The following is a 27,130-nucleotide window of genomic DNA, read 5'->3' as shown; positions in this document are numbered from 1 at the left end:
ACCTATGTCTCTCCCTCTCTCTCTGTGTGTCTCTCCTAAATAAATAAATAAATAAAATCTTTTTAAAAAAAACATGAAAGAGGATATTAGACCTATCAGGCACCACTGCAACCCACACAATAGGAAAGTATTCAAGGTGGGGGGTAGTTGGGTTTATAGTACAATTTCAGTTTCTTCAGTTCTCCCCTAACTCCTATAAATGTTGAAAGCAATCACCTGGAAAGTTTCTGCACTGCAAATGTTGAGACTGTAAATTCTGGATTATGAGGCTCCACTGGGCCTGAGCCAGCATATTCCAATGGCTCACAGTCTGGAACAAGGGAAGCTTCTCGTCCAGCAGACCAGTACTGTTCATCATCACAATCAGGCTCATCATCTTCCTCCTCCCCAGAAATGCTTCTTCTGACAAAGATAACATTTTCATTTATTAGATTAATTTCCACGTATGTCGAAGAAAAATTTAGCAAGTGTCTAAGAATTTAGTGCAAGGAGCCAAAGGACATAGGATCCTAACCATTCTTCAGTCACTGATTTAAATGTTTACTGATCTCTTCATTTATATCTTGGCAATTAATATTTATCAGGCATTTATTACATGCAAAGTACTAGGGGAAGTGTTTCATATGTTCTATTTCTTTAAAAATCTTTCTACTAACCCTTAATCAGATACTATTGGAATCACCATTTTTCCGATGACCAACTAAAACTTAGAATTAGTAATTGCCAAAAGTTATACAGTAAAGAGCAACTAGAGACTTCCACCAAGGCAGTCTGACCCCAGAGCCTGTATTCTTAACTACAGAAGCTCTGGCTATCCTCTCTCCTCACTCATAAAAACCATGCCTAAGTTTTTGCTTTGCTGCATCGCCACCTTTCCTAAATCTAAAACAGATAAAGAGATTTGTAGATAGGATGGAAATTGAGCTGTTCATGACTGATCATCCATTAATTCTGGCAAATGGAATGAATTGACTTCTTTGACTGAAATCACAAAGCAAAACAGCCAAAAGAGTAAAAGTTGTTTCTCTTAAGCAGATGGTTATGAGAAAGTGTACTCCTAAGACTTCATCTGATCAACTCAATATTTGCTCCTAGAACAATACTGCTACTTGTTCACTACAAGGTTTTATTTGAAAGGCTCTCAATAAAGCAATTATGGAATCCATTTGAGCATTGTCCTCAGAAAAAAAAGATGAAAAGGCAATCTGTACTGCTCCCAGATATTGCAAAACAAACTCATTCTAAAATTGCTGCTGAATAATTATTCTTGTATTTCTTTTGGCTCACTTTCAACTAATTACATTGTCACAATAGGATCAGTATTGAAAAGTGTTCCAAAGACATACAGGACCTTCCCACTGCCAATATAACTTCCTTAATATACTAATTTACTTAAATAAAATAATTTACTCAGATCCAGCATCTGCATCTTGTTCCTGCAAGTCCCGGAGAAGAGCTTTCACTTTCTCTTGATTCTCAGAAGTCATATGCAGGGTCTGAAGTGGCACTTTGGCTTCAGGCTTCCATTTGGGGCGTGCCTCTCCTTTTCTTGTGCTACTGTTGCTAGGTCTGCAAAGGACACATTTACCTGTGACCAGAACTTTGACACTCACCTCACAGCCCCCAAACATAGAACATGAACTGGACTGTCTAGTACTGGACTGTTTACTACAGTACTTACCAGGCTTCATTATCTTGCAACTGCTGGAAAAAAATGCCTGATTCTTTTTTTTTTTTTTGCCTGTTAGATTCTTAATCATTAAATCTGGCTTCACTAACTCAAGAATCGTCTAGAAAAAGTAATGCCATGATGACTCCTATTGGAATAGAGGACTTTCAAAAGAAAAACATTACACACAAAGAATTATTTCATTCTATTTTAGGCTCCCAATCTGAAAACAATGAAGAATCTCATCTTACTGGTGCATATTAGGCCCTGCTTTTGAAATATTTACCTAAATTATCATTATTTCTTAATTACAAAAATAATAAATACATGTTCACTGGCGCAAAGTAGAAAACAGAAGTCATCCTAAATCACATCAATTCTTTTCAGACACATTTTTAATAAAATTATACAGCATATATAATCTTATATAATTAGCTTTATTTCCTTATCAAAATAAAACTGGCATTTCCCTAAGCTTATTCTCCTACAACATATTTTTAAAATGGTTACATATAGTTATAGATGCACTGGAATTTATTTCATTAATCTTTCATTATTGGATTTTAGATTTTTTTAGAAACTCTTTTTAGTATTTAAAATAATAATAAATTCTGGGCAGCCCGGGTGGCTCAGCGGTTTAGCGCTGCCTTCAGCCCAGGGCCTGATCCTGGAGACTCCCTACATGGAGCCTGCTTCTCCCTCTGCCTGTGTCTCTGCCTCTCTCTCTCTGAGTCTCTCATGAATAAATAAATAAAATCTTTTAAAAATAAATAAATAAATAATTCTAAAGTTTAACATTGTTCATTAAATTTCATTTTTTTGGGGGGGGGGTTGGCATGTTTCATTATAAATTTTCACAAAACTAGGAAAATGGAAGAAACTTTTTTTGTGTTTAAAATTGCAATCCATAATATTGAGACCTTGAAAAGAACCATACATTTATACTTGCAACATTGGGTAGCAAAGGAGAAAATATAATTGATTGTGGTTTTAGCCACTTAGTACAAATTTCTTTAAAGAAATATTGCCCCAAATCTATCATTTCCTCTTTTTTTTTTTTTTTAATGTAGGCTTCATGCCCATGTGAAGCTTGAACTCATGACCCTGACATTAAGAGTTGCATGCTCTGTCAACTGAGCAAACCAGGCACTCCTTAATAATGGAACACAAACACACACACACAAATGGAACCCACACTTTAGAGCGTTAATTTTAGGATTTTTTTCCCCAGTAATCTTTACACCCAACAGGGGGCTCAAACTCATAACCCCGAGATCAAGAGTTGCATGCTCTATTGACGAAGCCAGCAGGTGAAGAGATTTTTGTTTTGAAAAACTGCAATCTATAGAAATAAACATCCTTTACCTAGATTCACCAATTGTTAACATTTGCCATACATTAATGCATATATACATTTATGCAGCCTCTTCCTCTCTCTCTCTACGTATACACATATATGCCTATTATATGCCCCCTCTATTTTATATACATATTGCTGAACATCTGAACATAAGCTGCAGACACCATGAAGAGATCGTGTTCACTTTTAAATATTTCAACATGTGTTTTCTTTCTTTCTCTCTCTTTTTTTAAAATATTTTATTTATTTATTTGACAGAGAGAGAGCACAAGCAGGGTAAGTAGCAGAAGAGAGGGAGAAGCAGGTTCTCTGCTGAGAAATAAGTCTGATGCGGAGCTCGATCCCAGGACCCTGGGATCATGACTGAGCCGAAGGCAGATGCCCAATCGAGTCACCCAGGTGCCCCTTTGGCATTTATTTTCTAAGAACAGAGACAAATTCTTATATAACCACAATACTATTATAACTCACAAGATACTTTATATTGACACAATATCTTCTGAAATATAATCTATATTCAAAGCCCCCAATTATTTCAGTCATGTCCTCTATAGATTTTGATTATCTAATTAAAAATGATATTTAGCTTTTTTTTTTTTTTTCAAATTCCCTTAAGTTCCCTTACCTATTTCCTGACATTGTCTTTTTTGAAGAGCTCAGGTCAGTCATCTTGGAGAAATTCTCACAATTTGGATTTGTCTGATTGTTTCCTCATGATTTGCTAAAAAAAAAAAGTACATGGGGGGGTGGGACTACATGCTCCTAACTCACCACTTATCTTTATACCCCTTTACTTTTTTTTTTTTTTAAGATCTTATTTATTTATTCATGAGAGACAGACAGAGAGAGAGAGAGAGAGAGAGAGAGAGAGAGAGACAGGCAGAGGGAGAAGCAGGCTCTATGCAGGGAGCCCGAAGTGGGACTCGATCCTGGATCCCAGAATCACACCCTGAGCCAAAGGCAGATGCTCAACCGCTGTGCCACCCAGGCATCCCTATACCCCTTTACTTTGCCTTCTTTCCTGTTACTAGGGAAGAATGATCCTAGATCCTAAAGGCAACCCCTCTATTTGTATACTGTATCTCAATCTCTTCAGTCTCCTCAAGGAAATTATTCTAGCATTTACCTCTCCCTCTACATCATCAGTTCTCTATTCCCCGTGGAGCATTTCCATCAGTATATACACATGCTGTATAATGTCTACCATCTTAAAAAAACCAAACCAAATTCTCCCCTTGAGTGCACACCCTCTCAAACTATACTTATCTTTCTTTCTTCCTCTGCCCTTTATCATAAAACTCCTCAAAAGGGTTATCTACATCATTATCTTTGTCTCCACTTTCTTTTTCTCTTTGACAGACACTAAAATCAGGGTTTCTCCAAACCAAGTATATAAAACAGCTCTTGTCAAGGTTATGTATGCTATAGATTTAACTCAATGAAGCCTAAAACCAAAATTATGAGAAAACTCATATACTACACTAAGAAAACCCTGCCTCATCTCACCACCCATCAAGAGTCTTGAACACTATTGTTAATGAAGCTAAGGTGCAGACATTCACCAGCTGAGGCTTTGGAATAAAGCTACATGTGAGATAAGACCAAACTGGGGCCACAGAGAAGAGATGCTGTTAGCTTATTTTTCTCTAGGCATGTAATTGTTATGCCACACATGGAAGCAGTGTGAGATCTGGCTTTGGGATTCATAGAAAGGGGAGTTATCAGTTAAAAACTGAAATTACCTGATTCTTGGGAATCAACATGTGAGGAACATTTGGATTGCAAACTTTTCCATCTATCAGTTAATCTTACCTTGGTGCCTGCATAATCTCAAGTCCTTCTCAATAAAACAGAAGTCTCCAATAATCCTGAATTCAAATGAATAAACACCATGTAAAAATTTCCAATTTATCCCATTGGTTCAAGAAATTCCTGGTGGCCTTCAAATGTGTTCTCCGGGAGTCTGAGAGTCATAACTAGATTATACAGCGCCTTCATGGGAATGAACAAAATGCTGCATTTTCTAGTCCTATTTAGGGGAAGTTATCATTCCAATGGGGCAGAAGGGGAGCTGGGGCAAATGGGTAAAGGAAGTCAAAGGGAACAGATTTAGTAACAAGAGGAGTGTGTTCTGGAGACGTAGTGTACAATATTGTTACCATAGTTAACTATAATGTTTTATATATTTGAATTTGCCAAGACAGAGTTAACTATAATGTTTTACATATTTGAATTTGCTAAGACAATAGTTCTTAAAAGTTCACCCATATATAAAATTTAAAAAATAAAACAAATAAACAAAGAAAGAAAAAGAGACAAATGGGAAAGCAGACTCCTAAAGACACAGAACAAACTGGTGGTTGCCAGAGGGGAGGTGGGTGAGGAAATGTGTTAACTAGACAAAGCAGATTAAGAGTACACTTATCCTGATGAATACTGAGAAATGAATAAAACTGTTGAACAATTATACTGTACAATTGAAACTAATACAAGATTGTATATTAATTATACTTGGATAAAGAAAAAAGTTCACACCAAAAATAAATAAACTGTTAATATATAAGGCAATAGATGTGAAACCTAAAATGAAAAGTTACCTATGCTATCCACATTGCCAAATCCAGGGGACAGCTGTCTCTCTTGACCTCTCACAAGTACTCCTTTACAACTGAGTGTCCCCTTTAGGTATCCAATCCTATCTGACTGGATAATCCCCTTTAAAGCAACTTTATTTCCTAAGTCCAGAAACCAAATTCTCTTAGCTTTCCTCCTACTTCACTGGCAACTACACTATTCCCTCTGTCAGATTCTCCTAATATTTCTCAGTTCTAAGGCCCAGAGTATCCCAGTGCTCAAAGTTCAGACCTCTTCTCTATCTGTATAGTCTATCCCACCCAATCTTAGTTTTATTTTTTTTATTTATTCATTTTTTAAAGATTTTATTTATTTATTCATATAAGAGAGAGAGAGACAGAGACAGAGACACAGGCAGAAGGAGAAGCAGGCTCCATGCAGGGACCCTGATGTGGGACTCGATCCCGGGACCCCAGGATCACGCCCTGGGCCGAAGGCAGGTGCTAAACCGCTGAGCCACCCAGGGATCCCCCAATCTCATAGTTTTAAATAGTGGTTATTCAGACAACTCACACATTTACTTTTCTAGCTTAGATCTTTTCTTTGAACTCCAGACTATTATGTAAATCGTCTATGACATTTCTTCTCAGAGAGTATCTCCCAACTACTCTTCCTGCTTCCAACCCATGTTCCCCTGTAGTCTATTTTCCTTTTTTTTTTTAAAAAAAAGATTTTATATATTTATTCATGAGAGAGGCAGAGACATAGACAGAGGGAGAAGGTTCCCGCAGGGATCCTGATGCCAGACTTGGGCCCAGGACTCTAGGATCATGATCTGAGCCGAAGGCAGACGCTCAATCACTAAGCCACCCAGACGTCCTTGTAGTCTATTTTCCACACAGAATACTGAGTCAGGGCTACTGAGTTTAGTTGCACAGACTGTACGCTGTTCAAAAGTTCCTGTTGGGGTGGGAGGAGAATGAGGGAGGATGAGTTGGCAAGAGCTTGAATCCAATCCATGCTAGCTTATCAAGCCATGCATTCTGGGGCTATCACTGCCCCAAGAGAAAAGCACCATATTCTAATTCACACAAAGGCATATGCTGAATAGTAGCAATTCTGGCCTGAGAAACTGATGTCACACACCTTTGCCTCAAACCTGGCAGTGGCTTCCAAAGGCTGACCAAAAGCTACACAGTGTGAGCCTCTTGGATCTAACCATTACTCTCCTTCTTACTCATCCACTCTAGCCATGTCCTTTTCTGCCACTTCCTAACCCTTCCTGGCACTCTCTTAGCTGAGAGACTTTGTATTTGGTGCTCCCTCTGCCTTCAATGTTTTTCCCTCAGGTAGTTTCATAGCGCTCCCCTTCATATCCTTCTTTTCCCTGCTTAAAGGACATGTTATTAGAGAAGCCTTCCCTGATCACTCTATATAAAACAGCAACTGTTTAAAAATAACAGGAGTTTATTTTGGCATTTTTTACCTCTTTTATCTTCCTTTCTTTTTCTCCAGGGCACTTTCTACCTGGACATATATTATTTATGGTCTTTATACCTCAGACTTCCTTCTAGGAAGACAAGGACAATATTTTATTCATTGTTACAATTCTAGTCCCCAAAACAGTGCCTGGTGCATAGTAGGCACTCAGTATATACTTGCTGTGTGAATGAACATCTAAGACTGTAAGAACCTCCAATTATGTCTATGTTTTCAAAAACAAGGGAGCTGCATCTAACTCAGAAGTTAGGTTATTAAGTCAGCAGGTAAGATGAAAACATATCTTAAAATTACCTTGGAAGATTCCTTTAAAAAAAGATGTCAAGTTTGATATTGACATCTTAGTTCTCAATATGTCCAAAATGACTGTTTTTCTTCTTGAACAACAACAAAAAAAATTGTAGATTCTCTGGTTGAGTATCAGATGATGTATTTGATTATGTTACAGACCATGTATAAAAGCATATATTTAGGGGCACTTGGGTGGCTCAGTGGATTACATGTTTGCCTTTGACTCAGGTCATAATCCCAAGTTCCTGGGATCGAGTCCTGTATCAGGCTCCCTGCTCAGTGGGGAGTCTGCTTCTCCCTCTCCCTCTGTCCCTACCCCTGCTTGTGCTCTCTCACTTTCTCTCTCAAATAAATAAATAAAATCTTTGAAAAACAAAACCCTATATATTTAAACTCTAAAATCATATACTTAGTGCATCAAGTGGCTTCAAGTACAAAAAGCACTTGGATACTGAGGATGATGGAGGGAATTGTCCTTCTTCTTCCATATCTTGCTCACTGTGGGGCCCAGATTCATTTAGTGGCAAGTTTAAACCACTTAAATGCTATTTGCTTTTCTTTTTCTTTTCTTGAGTGCATATAATTGTATTCATTTAAGTTAAAAGCATGTATTATGCAGTTAAACTTCCAGCACTCACTTATATTCCTTTCTAACTAATATTTAGTTGGGAGTTATTCCCATAAAAGAAAGTGTACACATAGCTTTAAAGAAATCTCTTTTGTCTCTAAAGATTCCAGTACAGCCTGCGTTGCCATTTGAGAGACAATGAGAATCCTCTATCTATACTGCATAACATGCAGCAATAAAAGCTTTACTTTCATTAAATATTGATTAGAATTATCAGGATCTATTCATTATTTAAAAGTTGAATATGAAAGAAGCCTGGATATGACTCTGTCACTGGTCATCACATGAAGCACCAGTAAAGAGTTGGCTGATGTGTCTAGAAAATAGATAATTCATCAACTAAAAAGACAGAGTACAGCCAAGTAGCATTTCAGGTTTTTCAAACTACAGTGTGTAAGTGTGTAAGAAATACTTAAAATAACTTTTGCCAAAATGTCTTTCACTATTTCCAGTATTTACTTTCCTGGTAACATTAGTTACAATAACAGTATTACATTCAATTCACAGTGTCATGTTAAGTTGAAGTTAACTTCAGATTTCCATCTTCTTAAAAAAAAAAGCTGTTATTTGCCATCATGTCTTTAAGAAAAGGTTACAAGGGATCCCTGGGTGGCGCAGCAGTTTGGCGCCTGCCTTTGGCCCAGGGCGCGATCCTGGAGACCCGGGATCAAATCCCACATTGGGCTCCCGGTGCATGGAGCCTGCTTCTCCCTCTGCCTGTGTCTCTGCCTCTCTCTCTCTCTCTCTCTCTCTGAGACTGTCATAAATAAATAAAAATAAAAAATAAAAAATAAAAAAAAAAGAAAAGGTTACAAAATAGAGGACTGCAAGGTTTTAAAACAAGAGGAACAATTAACTTGACCAGAGTTTCTTAGCATTTCCCCCCCTTTCTCTTAGCTCTCTGCTGTCCCACAGATTAGAGATTGATACCGTTTCTATATTGAAACATTAAAAAAGTATAATGACCTGGATGAGCGCCTTGATTCAGTGAAGATACAAAAGTCATCACCTTCATCCCAAATTCTACTTGAGGCCTTTCTATTGCCAGCACTGCCACCGCCACTGCTGCCACCCCCATGAGATTTACTAGTGTGACTTCTGCCGCCTCTTCCTCCTCTAGAAGACCCTTTTCCACCTCCTTTGCCTGGCTTGCCTTTTCTTCTTACTGAAGAACTCATTTTCACCTGCAAGAGAAAAAATAATACAGATACCATAAAACCAGACAAGTATAACATTCCTTTGTCAAAGTTACAAATATAGCCCATTATAAAGAAATAAGGAAACACACATTTTAAAAAAGGTCTAGGTGAAGCATAGGTAACTGTTTTACAAAAGCCTTACAAGCCCATCCCTCTGAGGATTAATATGTAGTGACTTTCTCGGACACAGATGTCTTAACCAAGGATATGCAACAGAAATACATGGAGAAGTTCCAAAACACACATGCTTAAGCCCCAATCTTACATTCTGACTAGGTTAGATTTGCTGTAGGGTTTAAAAAACTCTAGTTGAAAAGACACTTTTTTCATGTATATAATATGTAATTTGATAAACAAAATTTTAATTTACATAATCACTTGCAGAGCCACAGACTTGATTCAGAGATTTTGCCTGTGTAGAGTAAAAGTACAGCGCTTTTGCATGCAGATGAAGTTGTTAACCAGTTTAAAACAGAATGATATAACTGTAAGATGTTTTATGTAAGCTTCATGGAAACTACAAAGAAAAGAAAAAAGTATATATATACAAAAGAGAAAGGAATCAAAGCATACCACCACAGAAAATCATCAAATCACAAAGACAGCAATAGAGGAAGAAAGGAACAAAGGAAGTGTAAAACACCTAAGAAACAATTAACAAAATATCAATATTAAGCCCTTACCTATTAATAATTACTTTAAATGTAAATAGATTAACTTCTCCAATCAAAAGACACAGGATGGATGAATAGATGAGAAAACAAGACCCAACTATATCCTTCCTACAACAGAAGTGCTTTGGCTTTAAAGACACAGACTGAAAGTGAAGGGATGGAAAAAGCTATTTCATGCAAATGGAAACCAAGAGAGCAGGGGCAACTATACTTTTATCGGGCAAAATAGACTTAATGGCAAAAGCTAACAATGGAGAAAGATGGTCATTATATAATGATAAGGGGATTGATTCATCAAGATGATCTAACAATTGTAAATATTTACACATCCAACATCAGTACACCTAAATATATAAAGCAAAACAATTTATAGACCGAAAAGGAAGTAAAAATGAAAATGATACATTAAAATTATAAAATATAGCCAAAGCTAGTTTTAAGATATTTTCTTAGACTTACATATTCCTATGTTAGGAGAAAATAGTTTTAACTCAAGAAGTAATAAGCTGCATTAAAAAGAATACCCAGGAATAAATTTAACCAAGGAGGTAAAAGAACTGTACACTGAAAACTATAGACATTGATGAAAAAAACTAAAGAAGACACATAAATGGAAAGATAGTCTATGTTCGTGGATTGGAAGAATTGATATTATTAGAATGTCCATACTACCCCAAGTAATCTCCAGATTCAATGCAACATCTATCAAAATTCCAATGGCATTTTTCACAGAAATAGAATAAATAATCCTAAAAGTTGCATGGAGCCACAAACGACCCTGAATAGCCAAAGCAATCTTGAGAAAGAACAAAGCTGGAGGCTGATTTCAAACTATATTACAAAGCTGTGGGAATAGAAACAGCATAGTATTGGCATAAAAGCAGACACACAGATGAATGGAACAGAATAGGGACCCCAGAAACAAACCCAAACATAGGGTCAATTAATTCGCAACAAAGGAGCCAAGACTATACAATGAGGAAAGAAGTTTCTTGAATAAATCGTGTTGGGAAAACTGGACAGCCACATGCAAAAGAATGAAATTAGACTATTATCTTATACCACACACAAAAATGAACTCAAATGGATTATTGACTTGAATGTAAGACCTGATGCTATACAACTCCTAGAAGAAAACACAGGTGGTAAACTCTGACATCAGTGTTGGTAATGATTTTTGTGACTCCAACTTCAAAATCAAAGGCAACAAAAGCAAAAATAAAAAGTGGGACTACATCAAACTAAAAAGTTTTTGCACAAAAAAGGAAAACATCAAAATGAAAAGGCAACCTACTAAATTGGAGAAAATATTTGCAAATCATATATCTGATAATGCGTTAAATATCTAAAATATATAAAGAGCTCATACAACTTATCAGAAAAAAATCCAATCAAAACATTAGCAAAGAAAAAAAAAAAAAAAAAAAAAAAAAAAAAACATTAGCAAAGAATCGGAAGAGACATTTTTCCAAAGAGAACATACAGATGGCTAACGGGTACATGAAAAAATGCTCAACATCACTAATTATCAGGGCAATACAAACCAAAACCAAAACCACAATGAAATATCACCTCACACTTCTGAGAATGGCTATTATCAAAAAGACAAGAATTAACAAGTGTTGGCAAGGATGTGGAGAAAAGGGAACTCTTGTGCACTCACTGTTGGTAGGAATGTAAATTGGCGCAGCCACTATGGAAAACAGTATGGAGGTTCTTCAAAAAATTCAAATTAGAACTAGCATAAATTTAATAATTCCACTTCTGGGTATTTATCCAAAGAAAATGAAAACACTAGTTCAAAAAGATACATACACCACTATATTGACTGAAGCATTATTTACAATAGCCAAGATATGGAAATAACCTAAGTATCCATGATGGATGAATGGATATAGAATATGTAAGATATATAGATATATATACACGCACAATGGGATACTACTCAGCCATAAAAGAGAATGAAATACTGTTATTTGTGACAAGGATGGACAGTGAGGGCATTTTGCTAAGTGAAATTAGAGACAGAAAGCAAATACTATACAATCTCATTTGTGTGTGGAATTTATAAACCAAAACACAGGCTCACAGATAAGAGAACAGATTGGTGGTTACCAGAGATGGGGGGTAGAGGGTGGGTAAAATGGGTAAAGGGGGTCAAAAGGTACAAACTTCCAGTTATAAAATAAATAAGTTATGGAGATATAATATACAGCATGGTGACTATAGTTAATAATACTCTATTGCATATTTGAAAGTTGCTAAGAGAGTAATCTTAAAAGTCTTCATCACAAGAAAAAAATCTTTTAACTATGTATGGGGTTGGTGCTAGCTAGACTTACTGTGGTGATCGTTTCACAATATATACAAATGACAAATCATTATGTTGTATACCTGAAACTAATATAATGCTATATGTCAGTTATACCTCAATTAAAAAAATTATCCAACTATATGCTATTTATTCATCACTTTAAATTCAAAGAAACAAATGAATGAAAAGTAAACAGATGGTAAAAGATAAATTATGCATACAGCAACCACAAGAAAGCTGGAGTGACTATGCTAATATCAGACAAAACAGACTTTAAAGCAAAAAAAAAAAAAGTTACTAGAAATAAAGGACATTTCATAATGTTAAAGGAGTTGATCTATCAGGAAGATGTAACAGTGATAAACATATATCACTGTTGGGGGACGCCTGGGTGGCTCCGCGGTTGAGCATCTGTCTTTGGTTCAGAGTGTGATCTCAGGGTTTTGGGATCGAGTCCCACATCGGGCTCCCTGCATGGAGCCTGCTTCTCCCTCTGCCTGTGTCTCTGCCTTGTTCTCTCTGTGTCTCTCATGAATAAATGAAATCTTTAAAAGAAAAAAAAGTAACAATTGGAAACTTCAATACCCCACTTCCAATAGTGGTGGAAGAACAACTAGATAGAAGATCAATAAGGAAACATTAGATTTAAAACACAGTATACTGGGATCCCTGGGTGGCTCAGTGGTTTAATGCCTGCATTCAGCTCAGGGCGTGATCCTGGAGTCCTCGGATCGAATCCCATGTCAGGCCTCCTGCATGGAGCCTGCTTCTCCTTCTGCCTGTGTCTCTGCCTCTCTCTCTCTCTATGTGTCTCTCATGAATAAATAAATGAAATCTTTGAAAAAAAGAAAATAAAACACAGTATACACCAACTAAGACCTAAGAGACATCTATAGGACACTCTACCCAACACCATATATATTTTTCTTGTTTGCAGAAGGAAAATTTTCTGGGACAAATCGTATCCTAGGTTAGAAAGCAAACCTCAATAAATTTAAAAAGATATAATGCAAAATGTGTTTTGCAACCATAGAAAAAAATGAAATTGGAAATAAAAGCAGGAAAAATTTTGGGAAACTCATTGTTATGTGGAAATTAAACTAGGCCTCTTGGTATTCCTTTCTTCAAAATCCTTCATAATAATACATATTTATACAGTGTTTATTTTATGTTTATCTGCCCTTTCCTCCTCTCAAAAAGCTCTCTGAAGGCAAGAATTAGGTCTATTTTGAGTAACACAGTACCTCTTACAGTGTCTTGTATACAGTAGGAATTCAATATATACTTGGGTAATGAATGATTGAAGGCTGAATGGCTGATATGAGACTGCAGATTCATTCTTTCCACAAATATTTTTTTGAGCACTTATCATGTGCCAGATCCTAGGGATATGACAGCAAAGAAGACAAAATTCCTCATGAAGCTTACCTTCCAAAGGGAAAGAAAAACAGTAAACAAATAGATAATATCAGTTAAGTGCTATACAGAAAAAGAAAATGCCTAAGACTGTTATTTTAAATAGAGTGGTCAGGTAAGGCCTCTCTGAGATCATGTTTGAACAGACACCTGAACAAACTGAGAGAATGAGCCATGAAATATTTGTGAAAATAGTATTCTGAGGGGAAGGTGCCAAGTCCAGTACATCTTCAATGCACTGAGCTGGACAAAAAGTAAGAAGTCTAAGGGGTCGGTACGAAAGTGAAGAACAGCAGTGAGGTCAGAGAGCAGAAAAAGCCAAGAAAACTCTGGAGACAGGGGGTGCCCCAGGAGGAGAGGCAAGAGAGAAGAGGCTGTGACCTCAGGAAAACCTGCAGGCCACAAAGCTAACATTGCATTGCCATGGTAAAGATCTGGTTGGGTTTAGTTTTTAAGTTGCAGTTGCTGCCAATTTAGGCTAATACCTGGCTTTGACGATTTTATACACAATATTTTTGTACATCACAACTTGGCCACCTTTGCTCCAAACAATAGGATGAATTTTCTTAAAGTAAGCTTAGTTTCTGAACTTTTTGGTGATTCACGTATGTGCATAGATTCTGTGATCCCATTTCATACTGCACCATACAGAAACACTTTGTATGAACGAATTGCTTTTTATTTTCACATTATTAGTAATGTCATGGTTCAATTACATGCTTATTCACCTCATAAATTTGTTATTAGTCTTTGAAGAAAAAATATGTAAATATGTACGTGTAACATGAGACTTTCTAAAGCAGGACTTAAAGTATTTTGGAGAAGTCTGACAGTGTATCACGTGAATTCGGATTTTACCTCAATGCCAAGAATTATGTTTAGAGAGGAAAAAAGAAGCTTGTTTTGATCTCAGAAAAATAGATTGCTTTGGGTTTTATGTAGCTTTAGATTCTTAAAAAGCTAGAATCTACTCTGTTTAACTAAAAGTCATTTGGAAAAAAAAATTTAATTCTGAATATGATAGGAAGTCACTAAAGAGCTGAGGCAAAAGATTGTTATGACTGACTCATGTTTTAAAACAATTAGGCTAGCTGCTATGTGAAGAATAAAAAGCCTGGGGGAGGGAGTGAGGAGGCCAACTAGGAGATTATTGCAGTTGTTCAGGCAGAACAAATAGAGGAAAAATAAGGTGGTTTGGACTAGAGTGGGAGTAGTAGAGTTGAAAACTGGTCACAGATTCTGAATGTATTTTAAATGTAGATGAATTAGACGAAAAGTATGAGAAAGAAATGTCTACAATTTTGGCCTAGGTTAACTGGGTAAATAGTGGTGTCATGTGCTCAGAATTGGAATATTGGGGAGGAAAAGATCTGGGGAGGGCGTCACAAATGCAGATTGGATATGTTGCCTTTGAGATGCCAATTAGATACTTACATGGAGACATACTGAAGGTAGTTGAATATACCAGTCTGCATTGAGGGGAAAGGTAAGATTATTTCATGTAACCCTCTAAAAATCTAGTACAGTAAATATTATCATCTATATGTTACAGAGGAGGAGCTTAGAGGACAAGTAAATTATATAACTTGTCTAATGTCACCTAATGTGTAGAAGCAAAGTCTGAAGCCAGGGTTTGAAACAATCTGTTTGACATCAAAGCCAAAATTCTTTCTTTTTTTTTTTTTTAAGATTTATTTATTCATGAGAAACACAGAGAGAGAGGCAGAGACACAGGCAGAGGGAGAAGCAGGCTCCATGCAGGGAGCCCAATGCGGGACTCAATCCTGGGACTCCACGCCCTGAGCCACTTGGGTGTCCCAGCCAAAATTCTTTCTACGGTATCTCCTCCTCCTCACCATCAACATGTACCTTGTATCGTCAATGCAAAGTTCAGTGATAAACCAGACTTCTTTTGATTTGTGCCTGGGACTTAATTTATAAAAGTGACAAGAAGAGGTCAATGTCACCAAAAGAAAAGTGTAACGTTATTCCCCGTTTGGCCAGAAAGGAGAGAAGTACATCACGCCACGCCAGGCCAGGCCACAGGAGGAAGCACCAAGTGTCAGGAGGCACAAAGGAGCCAGGGGAAGGCAAAGCCATAGTCCTTCTTAGGGTTTCCACAGGAAAGGCAGGCAGAATAAACAGTTTAGGATTGGCCAGTTAAAATAATTCCAGCAGACTTGGGGCATAGGGGCTGTCCTGGTTGCCTGTGACCTGACCCTGGGTTGATTTGGGGGTAGGGAAAAATTGGCTTGGTGGGCAAAAATTACTTAAAGCAGGTAGGTCGTTGGGGGTCGGTCTGCATATGAAAAGCATGTTCACAGGTCAAGGTCCGTTAACTATCCCTGGCAAGGGCAGTTTCTTGGCGAGCCAGGCCCCTAAGGTGTCAAAATATAATAAAATATGGAAAATAAAAAATGATTAATACACTTTTCCAATCCAAATTTAAAATCCCGTAATACCTGGGTGGCTCAGTGTTTGGGCGGCTGCCTTTGGCTTGGGTTGTGATTCTGGGATCTGGGATCTAGTCCTGCATAGGCCAGGTGGGATCCAGGCAGGCTGACCGGGGCCGGTGAGTCTGGACCAGCAGGATCCCAGGGACCAGCCTGCTATAAAGAGCCGGTTTCTTCCCTGCCTGTGTCTCTGCCTCTCTCTCTCTCTCTCTGTGTCTCATGATTAAATAAAAAAAAAAATTTAAATCCCTTCATTGCAAGTTTCCTGACTCCAGATCTCTTAGATAAGAATATCCTAAGAAGCCCAACTACCACAAATTCTTCTGTAAAAACAGTGGTGCTTATATGTATATATATATATACTCACAAAAATGTAGGGTCATTAAAAGCGTAACAAGAGGTCAAAAAAATAGGACAAACTGAATTCTGTAAAGTTGTGCATCAATAATTACTTATTATTTCTAGAACTCAGAAAAAGGGAAAGGATATACAAATCAGACAGAAAGATCAGAACTTCGGCTCAAAAAACACCCAGACCAGGTAAGTTTGTGTAAGTAAAATACATTAGGAAAAAAGCAAGAAGTTACCGCGCTCTGACTTTTAAAGAGTGGGTAGCCAACCAGAGCAAGCCCCAGCCAGCTTGGCTAACAACGATCAACAACCTGTCTCACACCCATCCAAAAAAAAAAAAAAAAAAAAAAAAGTCACCTTCACAACCTGATCTGCGATCTGCTCTCAAAATGTTGAAGGAAGACTTGCTGGCTGTATCCAATACGACTCACTCCAGATGCTCTCGAGGGAATGGGAATTGGGTTGTATCATCTACACGGATAAATCTACTATTTTATTCCATTTAGCCTGGGAAGATTCCAACTACTTTTTCTTCACCGTGGACACAGGGACCTAAGTTGGGCTCAAAGAGGATCCTTTGTTTCACACCCAAAACAGGCCCCCAGGCTCAGAATCACCAAACGGGATACTTAAAACCGATCACACCCACTCCCTTCCCAGCAAACCTCTGGCCCCGTAGAGCCAGCTCCCCGCAGATGCCCACACCTGGTACCTTTCTGCCAGCAAACACTCAGACCCAGATGACCAGGGACAAGAAAGGAAACCCGAGCCTCTCCAATGCAACTCTTTACCCCTCCAGCCGGGACGCGGACAACCCGGGATCCTGCTGGTGCAGACCCACCGGCCCCGGGCGGCCTGCCTGGATCCACCCGGCCGGACGCTCCTCACACCCCGACCACCCCGGGGAGGGAGGCGGGGGACGGCTCCGCACACCGACAACCACGGCGGCACACATCCCTGGTCCGCGGAACGGGAGGCCGTGGTGGGCTCGCAGCCTGCTTCCCGGGGCGGCGGTCGGAGGCAGCGCCCACAGGCGAGGGGTCCCGCCAGGGCTTCGCCACCCACCGCGACCTCACCTGGAGCGGCTCCGCCGCGGCCCTTCTGCGGCAGCACAACCTGCTGTCTTCTGATTGGCTCCGCTTCGGCCCCTCGCATATTCACTTCCGGGTGAGAGGTGCCTCGTCGCCCCGGCAACCAGGGCGCGCTCCGCACCCACTTAGCACTTGGTTCCCTCATTGCGGTAGAGCTGGCGGCCCCGGAGGAATCGCGGAGTCAAGAAAATCTCTGCCACACACCTCTGTCGAGTGAGTGCCCCTCCTCCCAATGCCCCGAGCGCGGAAGGGCACAGGGCTGCCCTAAGGAGAACTCCCCTTACGCCGCAGCGTGGCCCCTGGTGGCTCCGGTGTGGCTGTGACTTACTTCCTGATCGTCTACACTGGGCATGGCGTGGGGCACACGGAGAACCCGCCTGGCCTGGGGATCAGAACACCTGGATTCTACCTCTGATTCGGCCATCGACTGGCTGTTGTGAAATCTTAGTCAAGTGCCATCATCTCTGGGTTTCAGTTTCCTCTGTGGTGCCAGATGGTCTCCACATCTCTTAGGTTCTCCCTCGCTCTAACATTACAAAGTTTCAAATGTGGAGCAATTTAAGGGCATTTGAAAACAGGTTTTTTTTGGGAATCCTTGGGTGGCTCAGCAGTTTAGCGCTGCCTTCAGCCCAGGGTGTGATCCTGGAGACCTGGGATCGAGTCCCACGTCGGGCTCTCTGCATGGTGCCTGCTTCTGTCTCTGCCTCTCTCTCTGTGTCTTTCATGAATAAATAAATAAAATCTTAAAAAAAAAAAAACAGTTTTTTTTTGTATGATAAAGCACTGCTTGGTAAGCACTTAATGCCTGCTTCCCAAGTGCCATTCATTCACTAGACATTCAGTTCCTACGAACAAGTACTAAGCACCTACCACTAAGTACTAAACTGGACACTAGAGTGAGAAAAAAAAGATTTGACTAATCCCTGATCCCTGACCTGGGCGAGCTGGGTATTGTGATTGGGGATTCCAGCACAAAAGCGTTGTTTTAACAGGGTTCTAAGTGTGTGGAGACGCCTAGATGAGTCTAGGGTGAGGGGAGATAAGAAAGGCTTTGCTCAGGTGATACCTGTCTTTTTCTTTGTGCTTTTTTTCTGGGAAAAAATTGCAACTTCGTATCCCAGTTCACCAATTTACTTTTCCGTTGTATCCATTATGCTATTCAGTCATTACACCAATTATGTTATTCATTTCCTAGATTGCTAATTGGTTCTTTTTCATAACCTGTCTCAAGGATACTATACCCTCCCTTCCTCTCTGAGGATGTTACAGTATTCTGAGGTCTTCTACCTATTGTGTTATGTTTCCTCAAAGGGGATGAGCCTCCGGTCTTTTTCAATTGGCACCTAAATTAATTTTTATATTTTTTATTTTTTTAAAGATTTTATTTATTTATTAGAGACAGAGAGAGAGAGAGAGAGAAGCAGGTAGGCTCCATGCAGAGAGCCCGACACGGGACTCGATCCCAGTTCTCCAGGATCAGGCCCCAGGCCGATTGCCGGCGCTAAACCGCTGAGCCATAGGGGCTGCCCCTAAATTAATTTTTAAATAAAAATTTAGTTCTCTTGTCCCACCCGCAGAGATTCTGATTCAGTAATATAGGAACTTGCAAGCATCCTAGGTAATTCTGATGCACGAGCCACACTTTGAGTAACATTCTGGTAGACTCTATGGTCCCAGAAGTTAGAATTTACTTATCTTCTCCATATTTATGTGTTCTTTGCTATTGGAAAAAAAATAACTTCTAATGATTTAGTCCGCTAAATGTCCCAGGGCTTTGAGGCATAGATTCCCCTCAGTCCTTTCTTTTGATCTCGTCTCCATTCCAATCTCATTCTGTTTAGACAGCCTCACCCCTACCTCTCCCCACTATCATATACTATCTTTCTTTATTTTCTATTCCCTCCTTGTGCCAATTCCTCACTCCACTTTACCTCTGTGAGGGTATCAACAGGTCATAGAAGCTACCCAAGAGAAATAGAAACGTATATCCACACAAAAACTTATACATGAATGTCTATAGCAAAGATCTTCATAACAGCCCAAACTGGATAGACAACCCCACTGTCCACCAATTGATAAATGGATAAACAAACTGTTATTGCTGTACAGTGGACTGTTATTTGGTAAAAAGAGATGAAGTACTGCTACATGACATGGATGAACCTTAAAAACATGCTAAGTAAAAAAAAAAAAAAAGAAACATGCTAAGTAAAAGAAGCCAATCATAAAGGACCACATACTGTGTGACTCCATTTATATGTAATGGCCAAAATAGGCAAATCCATAGGGATAGGAAGTAGATTAGTGGTTGCCAGGGGCTGCCGTGGAGTTGAGGTGTGGCTGGGGATAGAGAAGAGATGGGAGTAGAAATTAGGGGAATGGAGACTAACTGTTAACATTCTAAAATTAGATTGTAATGATAGTTTCATACCTCTGAATATGCTAAAAAACATTAAATTGTATACTTTTAAAGGGTAAGTTTTATGGTATGTGAATTATACATTAATAAAGCTATTATAATAAATAAATAAAAATAGATCATCTAGACAAAATTATTAATTTCCTCAAGACCCTACACTAGATGATGGAAATGCCAAGTAATCATGATACGTGAGCAGCCCAGGTGGCTCAGCGGTTTAGTACCGCATTCAGCTCAGGGCCTGATCCTGAAGACCTAGGATCGAGTCCCACGTCGGGCTCCCTGCATGGAGCCTGCTTCTCCCTCTGCCTGTGTCTCTGCCTCTTTCTCTCTCCTTCTCTCTCTCTGTGTTTCTCATGAATAAATAAATAAACTCTTTAAAAAAAATCATGATACGTTTATGATCATATGAAGTGAGTCAGTTTGGTTAGCCCTTAAAGCACATTTGGTCTTCTAACATAAAAATATTTAAGTTTACGTGACTTTTCTTAACTCTTTTAAAACAGCTGCTGAAGTGTATAAGATAAACTTCATATTTCCAAATGGAGACAAGTATGGTAAGCACATATTTCAATTACTTTTTCTATCTCGATTTACATTAAATAGCTTAAGAGTAAAAGAAAAAGAGACTGTAAATTTTGTAAAACTACTATTGGAATATTCCATTAAATAAAATGACACAGAAATACTAATAGATGGACAGATTTTAAATTTAAACTCTAATGTTAAGTCTAGGCAGTATGCCTTGAAACCTATATATGGGATCTGTCAGTCTTCCTGGCTGGTATGTTTTAATGGTTACAGGACTAAGGGGCACCTGTCTTGCTCAGTCAGAAGAGCATACAACTCTTGATCTCAGGGTCATGAGTTCAAGACCCATGAAGGATGTAGAGATTACTTATATACATACATAAATTTAAAACAACAACAACAACAAACCCCAAGACCTTTTAAGTCCATAGAGCTCCTTATCTCTGGTCACATTAGTTTCAGTGCTAGAGAGCCAAAGAGACCCATAGGGGTGCAGTTGTGATTAGGCCCGAACATACTTTATCACCTAGTCAAACAAGGTTCCCATTCATAATGAGTTATAATATATTTATCTCTTATTTAGATGGTGACTGTACAAGAACATCTTCTGGAATCTTTGAGAGAAATGGAATAGGTATTCATACCACTCCTAATGGGATTGTCTACACAGGAAGCTGGAAAGATGACAAGGTATTGTTGTTATTGTAATATTGACAGTGGATAAGTAAACCTATTGCTTAAATGATTCCTGGCATTTCACCATTAATGAAAAACACATATGAGTAGACTATACAATAAAAATAACTGATATGGACATAGGAGTGATACTAAAGTCATAAAAGGTTTATCATCTTTTTTTAAAGTTTTATTTATTTAAGTAATCTCTACACCCAAAGTGAGGCTCAAACTCACAACCTCCCACCACCCACCACCCTGAGATCAAGAGTCTCATGCTCCTCTGAGCAAGCCATAGAGGCTCCCTGTCATCTTTATTATTATCTTTCTCATCTCCTATTCACTTAGTAGTTAAACTCATTACATAATTTACTCATCTAATCCTCATAGCAACCTCATGACATAGGTAAAAATTAATGCTCCTATTTTAAAAATGAGGGAAATCAGGCTCAGGTTTCTTGCCCAGGGAGTAATGAAACCAGATATATACCCGGGTCTGCCTGAATACAAATTTTTGTTGCTCATAACTAATTTGTACTGTTTCCTGGGCTAATTAAACTGGTTGTCCTTTAAGATCTTTGACATATTCACGATATCTTGAGGACTCTATTATCATCATCATGGACCCCCTAGATATTCAGATGCTCCAGATCAGGAACATTTGACTTGGTGGGCTTCAGAGAGAGATGCATTTGAAGGACAATGATAAATGGTAAATGTCTTATTTTATTTTTGTGGAAATAAAGGATGATACAATGATAGATTAAATAATAACCAAGTGGATGATAGACCTATTTATGTACATTTTTTAAGTATTCTAGGTAACTGAATGTTAGTTACTGAGATCATTTCCTTTGTTATAAACAGATGAATGGTTTTGGAAGACTTGAGCATTTTTCGGGAGCAGTGTATGAAGGACACTTTAAGGACAATATGTTTCATGGACTGGGGACATATACATTTCCAACTGGGGCAAAGTATACCGGAAACTTCAATGAAAATAGGTAGGCTTAAAATAAAGTCATCGTAGTTATAAAAGATTCTTTCCAGGCATATTTGCTTAAATATTATATTTAGTTAATACTAAAATGCTAAATATTCTTTTGTAATATATTTCATTAAAATATATTTATAATATATTTATTAAGAATTACTGGATTAGAAGCACCTGGGTGGCTCGGTGAGTTAAGTGTCTGACTCTTGATTTCAGCTCAGGTCATGAACTGAGTTGTGAGATCGAGCCCTGCATTGACCTCCAAGCTGGGCGTGGAAGCTGCTTAAAATTCTCTCTGTCTCTCTCTCTCTGCCCCTCACTCTGCCCCTCTCCCTCTCTCTCTATTAAAAAAAAAAAAAAAAAAAAGAATTGTTGGATTATTTGAGGGGGGAAATGTCATGAGAGGCTAAGACCATCATGAGCCTCCAAAAGAAAATATTCTTGGTAGTAATCTATTAGACTTTTCATTTATTTCCTCTTACCTTTCGTATTACTATAGAACCTTTTGAAGTCAACTTGAAAATGGAAAATAGTCAGAATTATTGAGAAAATTTAGGCCAAAAATTACTTTCACTTAAAATATCCAGATAAACTTTTTTTTTTTTTTTTTTAAAGAGGGAGCGAGGGAGATGGGGGAGAGGGAGAGGAAGCAAGAGAATCTTAAGCAGACTCCACACCCAGCATGGAGCCTGATATAGGGTTTCATCTCACAGCCTTGAGACCATGACCTGAGTCGAAACCAAGAGTTGGATGCTTAAACAGCTGAGCCACTCAGGCACCCCATCCTGATAAACTTTTAAAAAAGAAGCCTTGGGAGATAATTCATAACTGTTTATTGGATTTTACCTGATATATGTATGTATTTTTACTAAGATAATTTTTAAAATGTAAGCAAAATTAGTCTTCGGATTATAGAAATGTACCCATTGTTACCTTTCTGAACTTATGCTTGAAGGAAAAATAAAAGTGAAATGAAACAAAAGCACACTTTTATAGCTTAATCTTCACACTGAATATTATGCCATGTCATCCAGAGATTCATGTTTATTTATAAATATCTTTATTATTTCCAGAATTGAAAATGCAGACTAATTGTTATGAAGTTGTTGATATAAATACATTTTGAGGAGAGTAGAAAAGTATTCACCTTTTTTTATTCCAAGTCTGTGCTGATAACACAAACTTTTTCCACTGATGTTAATGAAGGGAAAAATTCTAACCCATGGTATTAAAGTCTATTTGTATATGTGAAGTACATTTTCACTACTTCCAAGAGTCCAAGAAAACCCTCCACATAGAATACAGCACCTCACACATAGTTGATAGTCAATAAATATTTGTTGAATAAATGAATGAACTAATATGAATTTTTCATTTTTTAACTGATTGTTTAAGTTTTGTATAAACTTAGTGTATGAGATCCAAAAATCTTGGACACCAAAATTTGTATAATAACAAGGTTTGCTGGAGGGTATTATGCTGAGTGAAGTAAGTCAGTCTGAGAAGGACAAACATTATATGTTCTCATTCATGTGGGGAATATAAATAATAGTGAAAGGGAATATAAGGGAAGGGAGAAGAAATGTGTGGGAAATATCAGAAAGGGAGACAGAAGGTAAAGACTGCTAACTCTGGGAAACGAACTAGGGGTGGTGGAAGGGGAGGGGGGGTTGGGAGTGATTGGGTGACAGGCACTGGGGGTTATTCTGTATGTTGGTAAATTGAACACCAATAAAAATAAATTAAAAAAAATAACAAGGTTTGTTTGGGATAGTAATGGTTTTGGTAGGATATGAAAGCAGGATGCTGAATTTTATTTTATTATTTTAATTTAATTTATTTTATTTTATTTTTAGGATGCTGAATTTTATTTATTTTTTTATTATTTTTTTAAGATTTTATTTATTTATTCATCAGAGAGAGAGAGAGGCAGAGACACAGGCAGAGGGAGAAGCAGGCTCCATGCAAGGGAGCAAGGGAGCCGACGTGGGACTCGACCCTGGGTCTCCAGGATCAGGCCCTGGGCCGAAGGCAGCGCCAAACCGCTGAGCCACCTGGGTTGCCCGAGGATGCTGAATTTTATTTCTTTTTTCTTTTTTTTTTTTAAGATTTATTTATTTATTTATATACTTATTTATGATAGACACAGAGAGAGAGAGAGAGAGAGAGAGAGATAGGCAGAGACACAGGAGGAGGGAGAAGCAGGCTCCGTGCCGGGAGCCCAACGTGGGACTCCATCCCGGGACTCCAGGATCGCGCCCCCTGGGCCAAAGGCAGGCGCTAAACCGCTGAGCCACCCAGGGATCCCTGGATGCTGAATTTTAATTTTTAATTTTTTTTTTTTTTTTTTAATGATAGTCACAGAGAGAGAGAGAGGCAGAGACACAGGCAGAAGGAGAAGCAGGCTCCATGCGCCGGGAGCCGGACATGGGACTCGATCCCAGGTCTCCAGGATCGCGCCCTGGGCCAAAGGCAGGCGCCAAACCGCCGCGCCACCCAGGGATCCCTGGATGCTGAATTTTAAATCAAAGTTTGAAAGTGGGAAGATATAATTCTTCAGGCATAGAGTATAATATGCTAGACAATCTTATACCTAGACTGTAAATTCTTGGCTAATGAACAAATTTATTTTTTACTATTGCAGGGTGGAAGGTGAAGGACAATATACTGATATCCAAGGACTAGAATGGTGTGGTAACTTTCATTTCACTGCTGCTCCAGGCCTGAAACTAAAGCTCCACATGTAGTATATTCTGCATTAAAGTTTTAATGTGGTAACTGAAGCTTTTAGTTATAAAGAAAACTTAGTTATCTGAAATAACTTCATACACTACCTCTGTATCATAATTTTGCCAATAAAACCACCATTCAACGTCTTTTTGAACTTTATTTTCATTATCTTATAATTAGTTTAAAATAAATTATGTGGGGATGGCTGGGTGGCTCAGCCAGTTGAGCATCCAATTCTTGATTTTGGCTCAGATCATAATCTCAGGGTCATGAGATCAAGCCCTGTGTCAAGCTCTGCACTGGGTGTGGAGCCTCCTTAAGATAGATTCTCCCCCTCCCTCTGGCTCTCCCCCTGCTTACATGCACACTCTCTCTTTCTCTCTAAAATAAACAAATCTGGGGGATCCCTGGGTGGCTCAGCGGTTTGGCACCTGCCTTTGGTCCAGGGTGTGATCCTGGAGTCCCGGGATCAAGTCCCACATCAGGCTCCATGCATGGAGCCTGCTTCTCCCTCTGCCTATGTCTCTGCCTCTCCCTGTCTCTGTGTCTCTCATGAATAAATAAATAAAATATTTTTTTTTAATTTTTTTCTTTTTAAATTTATTTATTCATGATAGTCACACGGAGAGAGAGAGAGAGGCAGAGAGAGACACAGGCAGAGGGAGAAGCAGGCTCCATGCACCAGGAGCCCGATTTGGGATTCGATCCCGGGTCTCCAGGATCGCACCCTGGGCCAAAGGCAGGCGCCAAACCGCTGCGCCACCCAGGGATCCCAATAAATAAAATATTTTAGAAAAATAAAATAAATCTTTTTTTTTTAAATAAAATAAATTATGTGATTCTTTTTTTTTTTTTTTTTTTAAGATTTTATTTATTTATTCATGACAGACACACAGAGAGAGAGGCAGAGACAGGCAGAGGGAGAAGCAGGCTCGATGCAGGGAGGCCGACGTGGAACTCAATCCTGGATCTCCAGGATCATACCCCAGGCTAAAGGAGGTGCCAAACCTATGGGCCATTGGGGCTGCCCTGTGATTCATTTTAATAAACACAGCAGAACTATCTAAATCTTGGCAAAGTCAATTTCCAATCCTGTGCCTGAGTTTTGTCATCTTTAAAAAGCATATCTCAAAAAAAAAAAAAAAAATCTCTATGTTAAAGGGAACTACCAAGGAATTGAAAAGAATCCACAGAATGGGAAGAAAGTCTTCTATCTGATGCAGGTTTAGATTCCAGAGTATATAAAGAACTCATATGTAAATATATATAAATAAAATAAAAATATAACCCAATTTAAAAATGGGCAAAGGATTTGTTTTTTGTTTAGTCGGGTTTTTAAAAGATTTTATTTATTTATTCATAAGAGACACACAGAGAGAGAGGCAAAGACACAGGCAGAGGGAAAAGTAGGCTCCACACAGGAAGCCTGACATGGGACTCGATCCCCAGTCTCCAGGATCATGCCCTGGTCTGAAGGCAGGCACCAAACCACTGAGCCACCCAGGCTTCCCAAAGGATTTGAATAGACATGTCTTCAAAGAAGATATGCAAATGTCTAATAAGCAAATGAAATCATTACTCTTTAGGAAAGAAGTAATATAGTAATACAGTGCTATAGTAAGATAGCACTTCACAATCACTCAGCTGGCTATATTAAAAAATACAATAACAAAGATTGGCAATGATAGGGAGAAATTGGAAACTGCCAACATTTCTGCTGCGAATATAAGATGGTACAGCTGCTATGGAAAAGTTTTTCAAAAAGTTAGGCATAGAGTTACCATATGACCCAGAAATTCCTAACTATGTCCCCCAAATGACCTGTATAGGAATATTCATGGCAGCATTATTCATAACAGTTCAATATTGGAAACAACCCAAATATCCATCAACTGTTGAATGTATAAAAAAATGTGGTATATCCATATAAAGGATTATTTTCAGCCATAAAAAGGAATGAAGTACTGACACATGCTACAACATGAATGAACCTTGAAAACATTATGCTAAGTGAAAGAAGCCAATTGCAAAAGGCCACACATTTACAGCCCTTATGTGAAACGCCCAGAATAGGCAAATCCATAGAGACAGGAAGTAGATCAGTGGTTGCCATGGGAGGAAGGAACTGGGAGGCATGGGGTTTCTTTTTGGGGGTGATGGAAATATTTTAGAATTAGTGGTGATGGTTATACAACCTTTGTGAATACTAAAATCACTGAATTATTCACAATAAAAGGGCAAATGTTATGTTTGGTATGTGA

General features: G+C 38.5%; 2 protein-coding genes across 9 annotated transcripts in view; one reads left to right on the top strand and one right to left on the bottom strand.

The window, feature by feature from the left end:
• The window catches only part of DHX57 (DExH-box helicase 57), a 63,510-nt gene extending 45,883 nt beyond the window's left edge, over positions 1–17,627 (bottom strand). For 3 of the 8 annotated variants that reach the window (XR_013349403.1, XM_077843545.1, XM_077843549.1), the window contains exons 1-4: positions 17,506–17,627; positions 8,989–9,206; positions 1,411–1,569; positions 217–402 (exon numbers count right to left, since the gene is read on the bottom strand). Coding sequence is in view for 7 of the 8 variants with exons in the window: in XM_077843545.1 (XP_077699671.1) it covers positions 217–402; positions 1,411–1,569; positions 8,989–9,200 (557 nt within the window). In the remaining variant the exon portion in view is untranslated. Of the gene's footprint in view, positions 1–216; positions 403–1,410; positions 1,570–3,654; positions 3,751–4,841; positions 4,879–8,988; positions 9,207–13,453; positions 13,592–16,786; positions 17,087–17,505 lie in introns of those variants that run through there. The other 5 variants (XM_077843551.1, XM_077843552.1, XM_077843546.1 and 2 more) reach the window with 4 other exon arrangements.
• Positions 17,125–25,015, top strand: MORN2 (MORN repeat containing 2). The gene is made up of 6 exons (XM_077916002.1): positions 17,125–17,518; positions 17,602–17,733; positions 20,446–20,496; positions 21,054–21,160; positions 22,013–22,149; positions 24,784–25,015. Exons 1-6 carry the CDS (start codon positions 17,125–17,127, stop codon positions 24,884–24,886), a joined length of 924 nt encoding a protein of 307 aa, XP_077772128.1. The 3' UTR covers positions 24,887–25,015.
• Positions 25,016–27,130: the final 2,115 nt, after the last annotated feature.

Source organism: Canis aureus, chromosome 12, assembly GCF_053574225.1.
Source record: "Canis aureus isolate CA01 chromosome 12, VMU_Caureus_v.1.0, whole genome shotgun sequence".
Classification (NCBI taxonomy): domain Eukaryota; kingdom Metazoa; phylum Chordata; class Mammalia; order Carnivora; family Canidae; genus Canis; species Canis aureus.
Note: the sequence above shows the minus strand (reverse complement) of the source record. Positions and strands in the feature narration are given on the sequence as shown.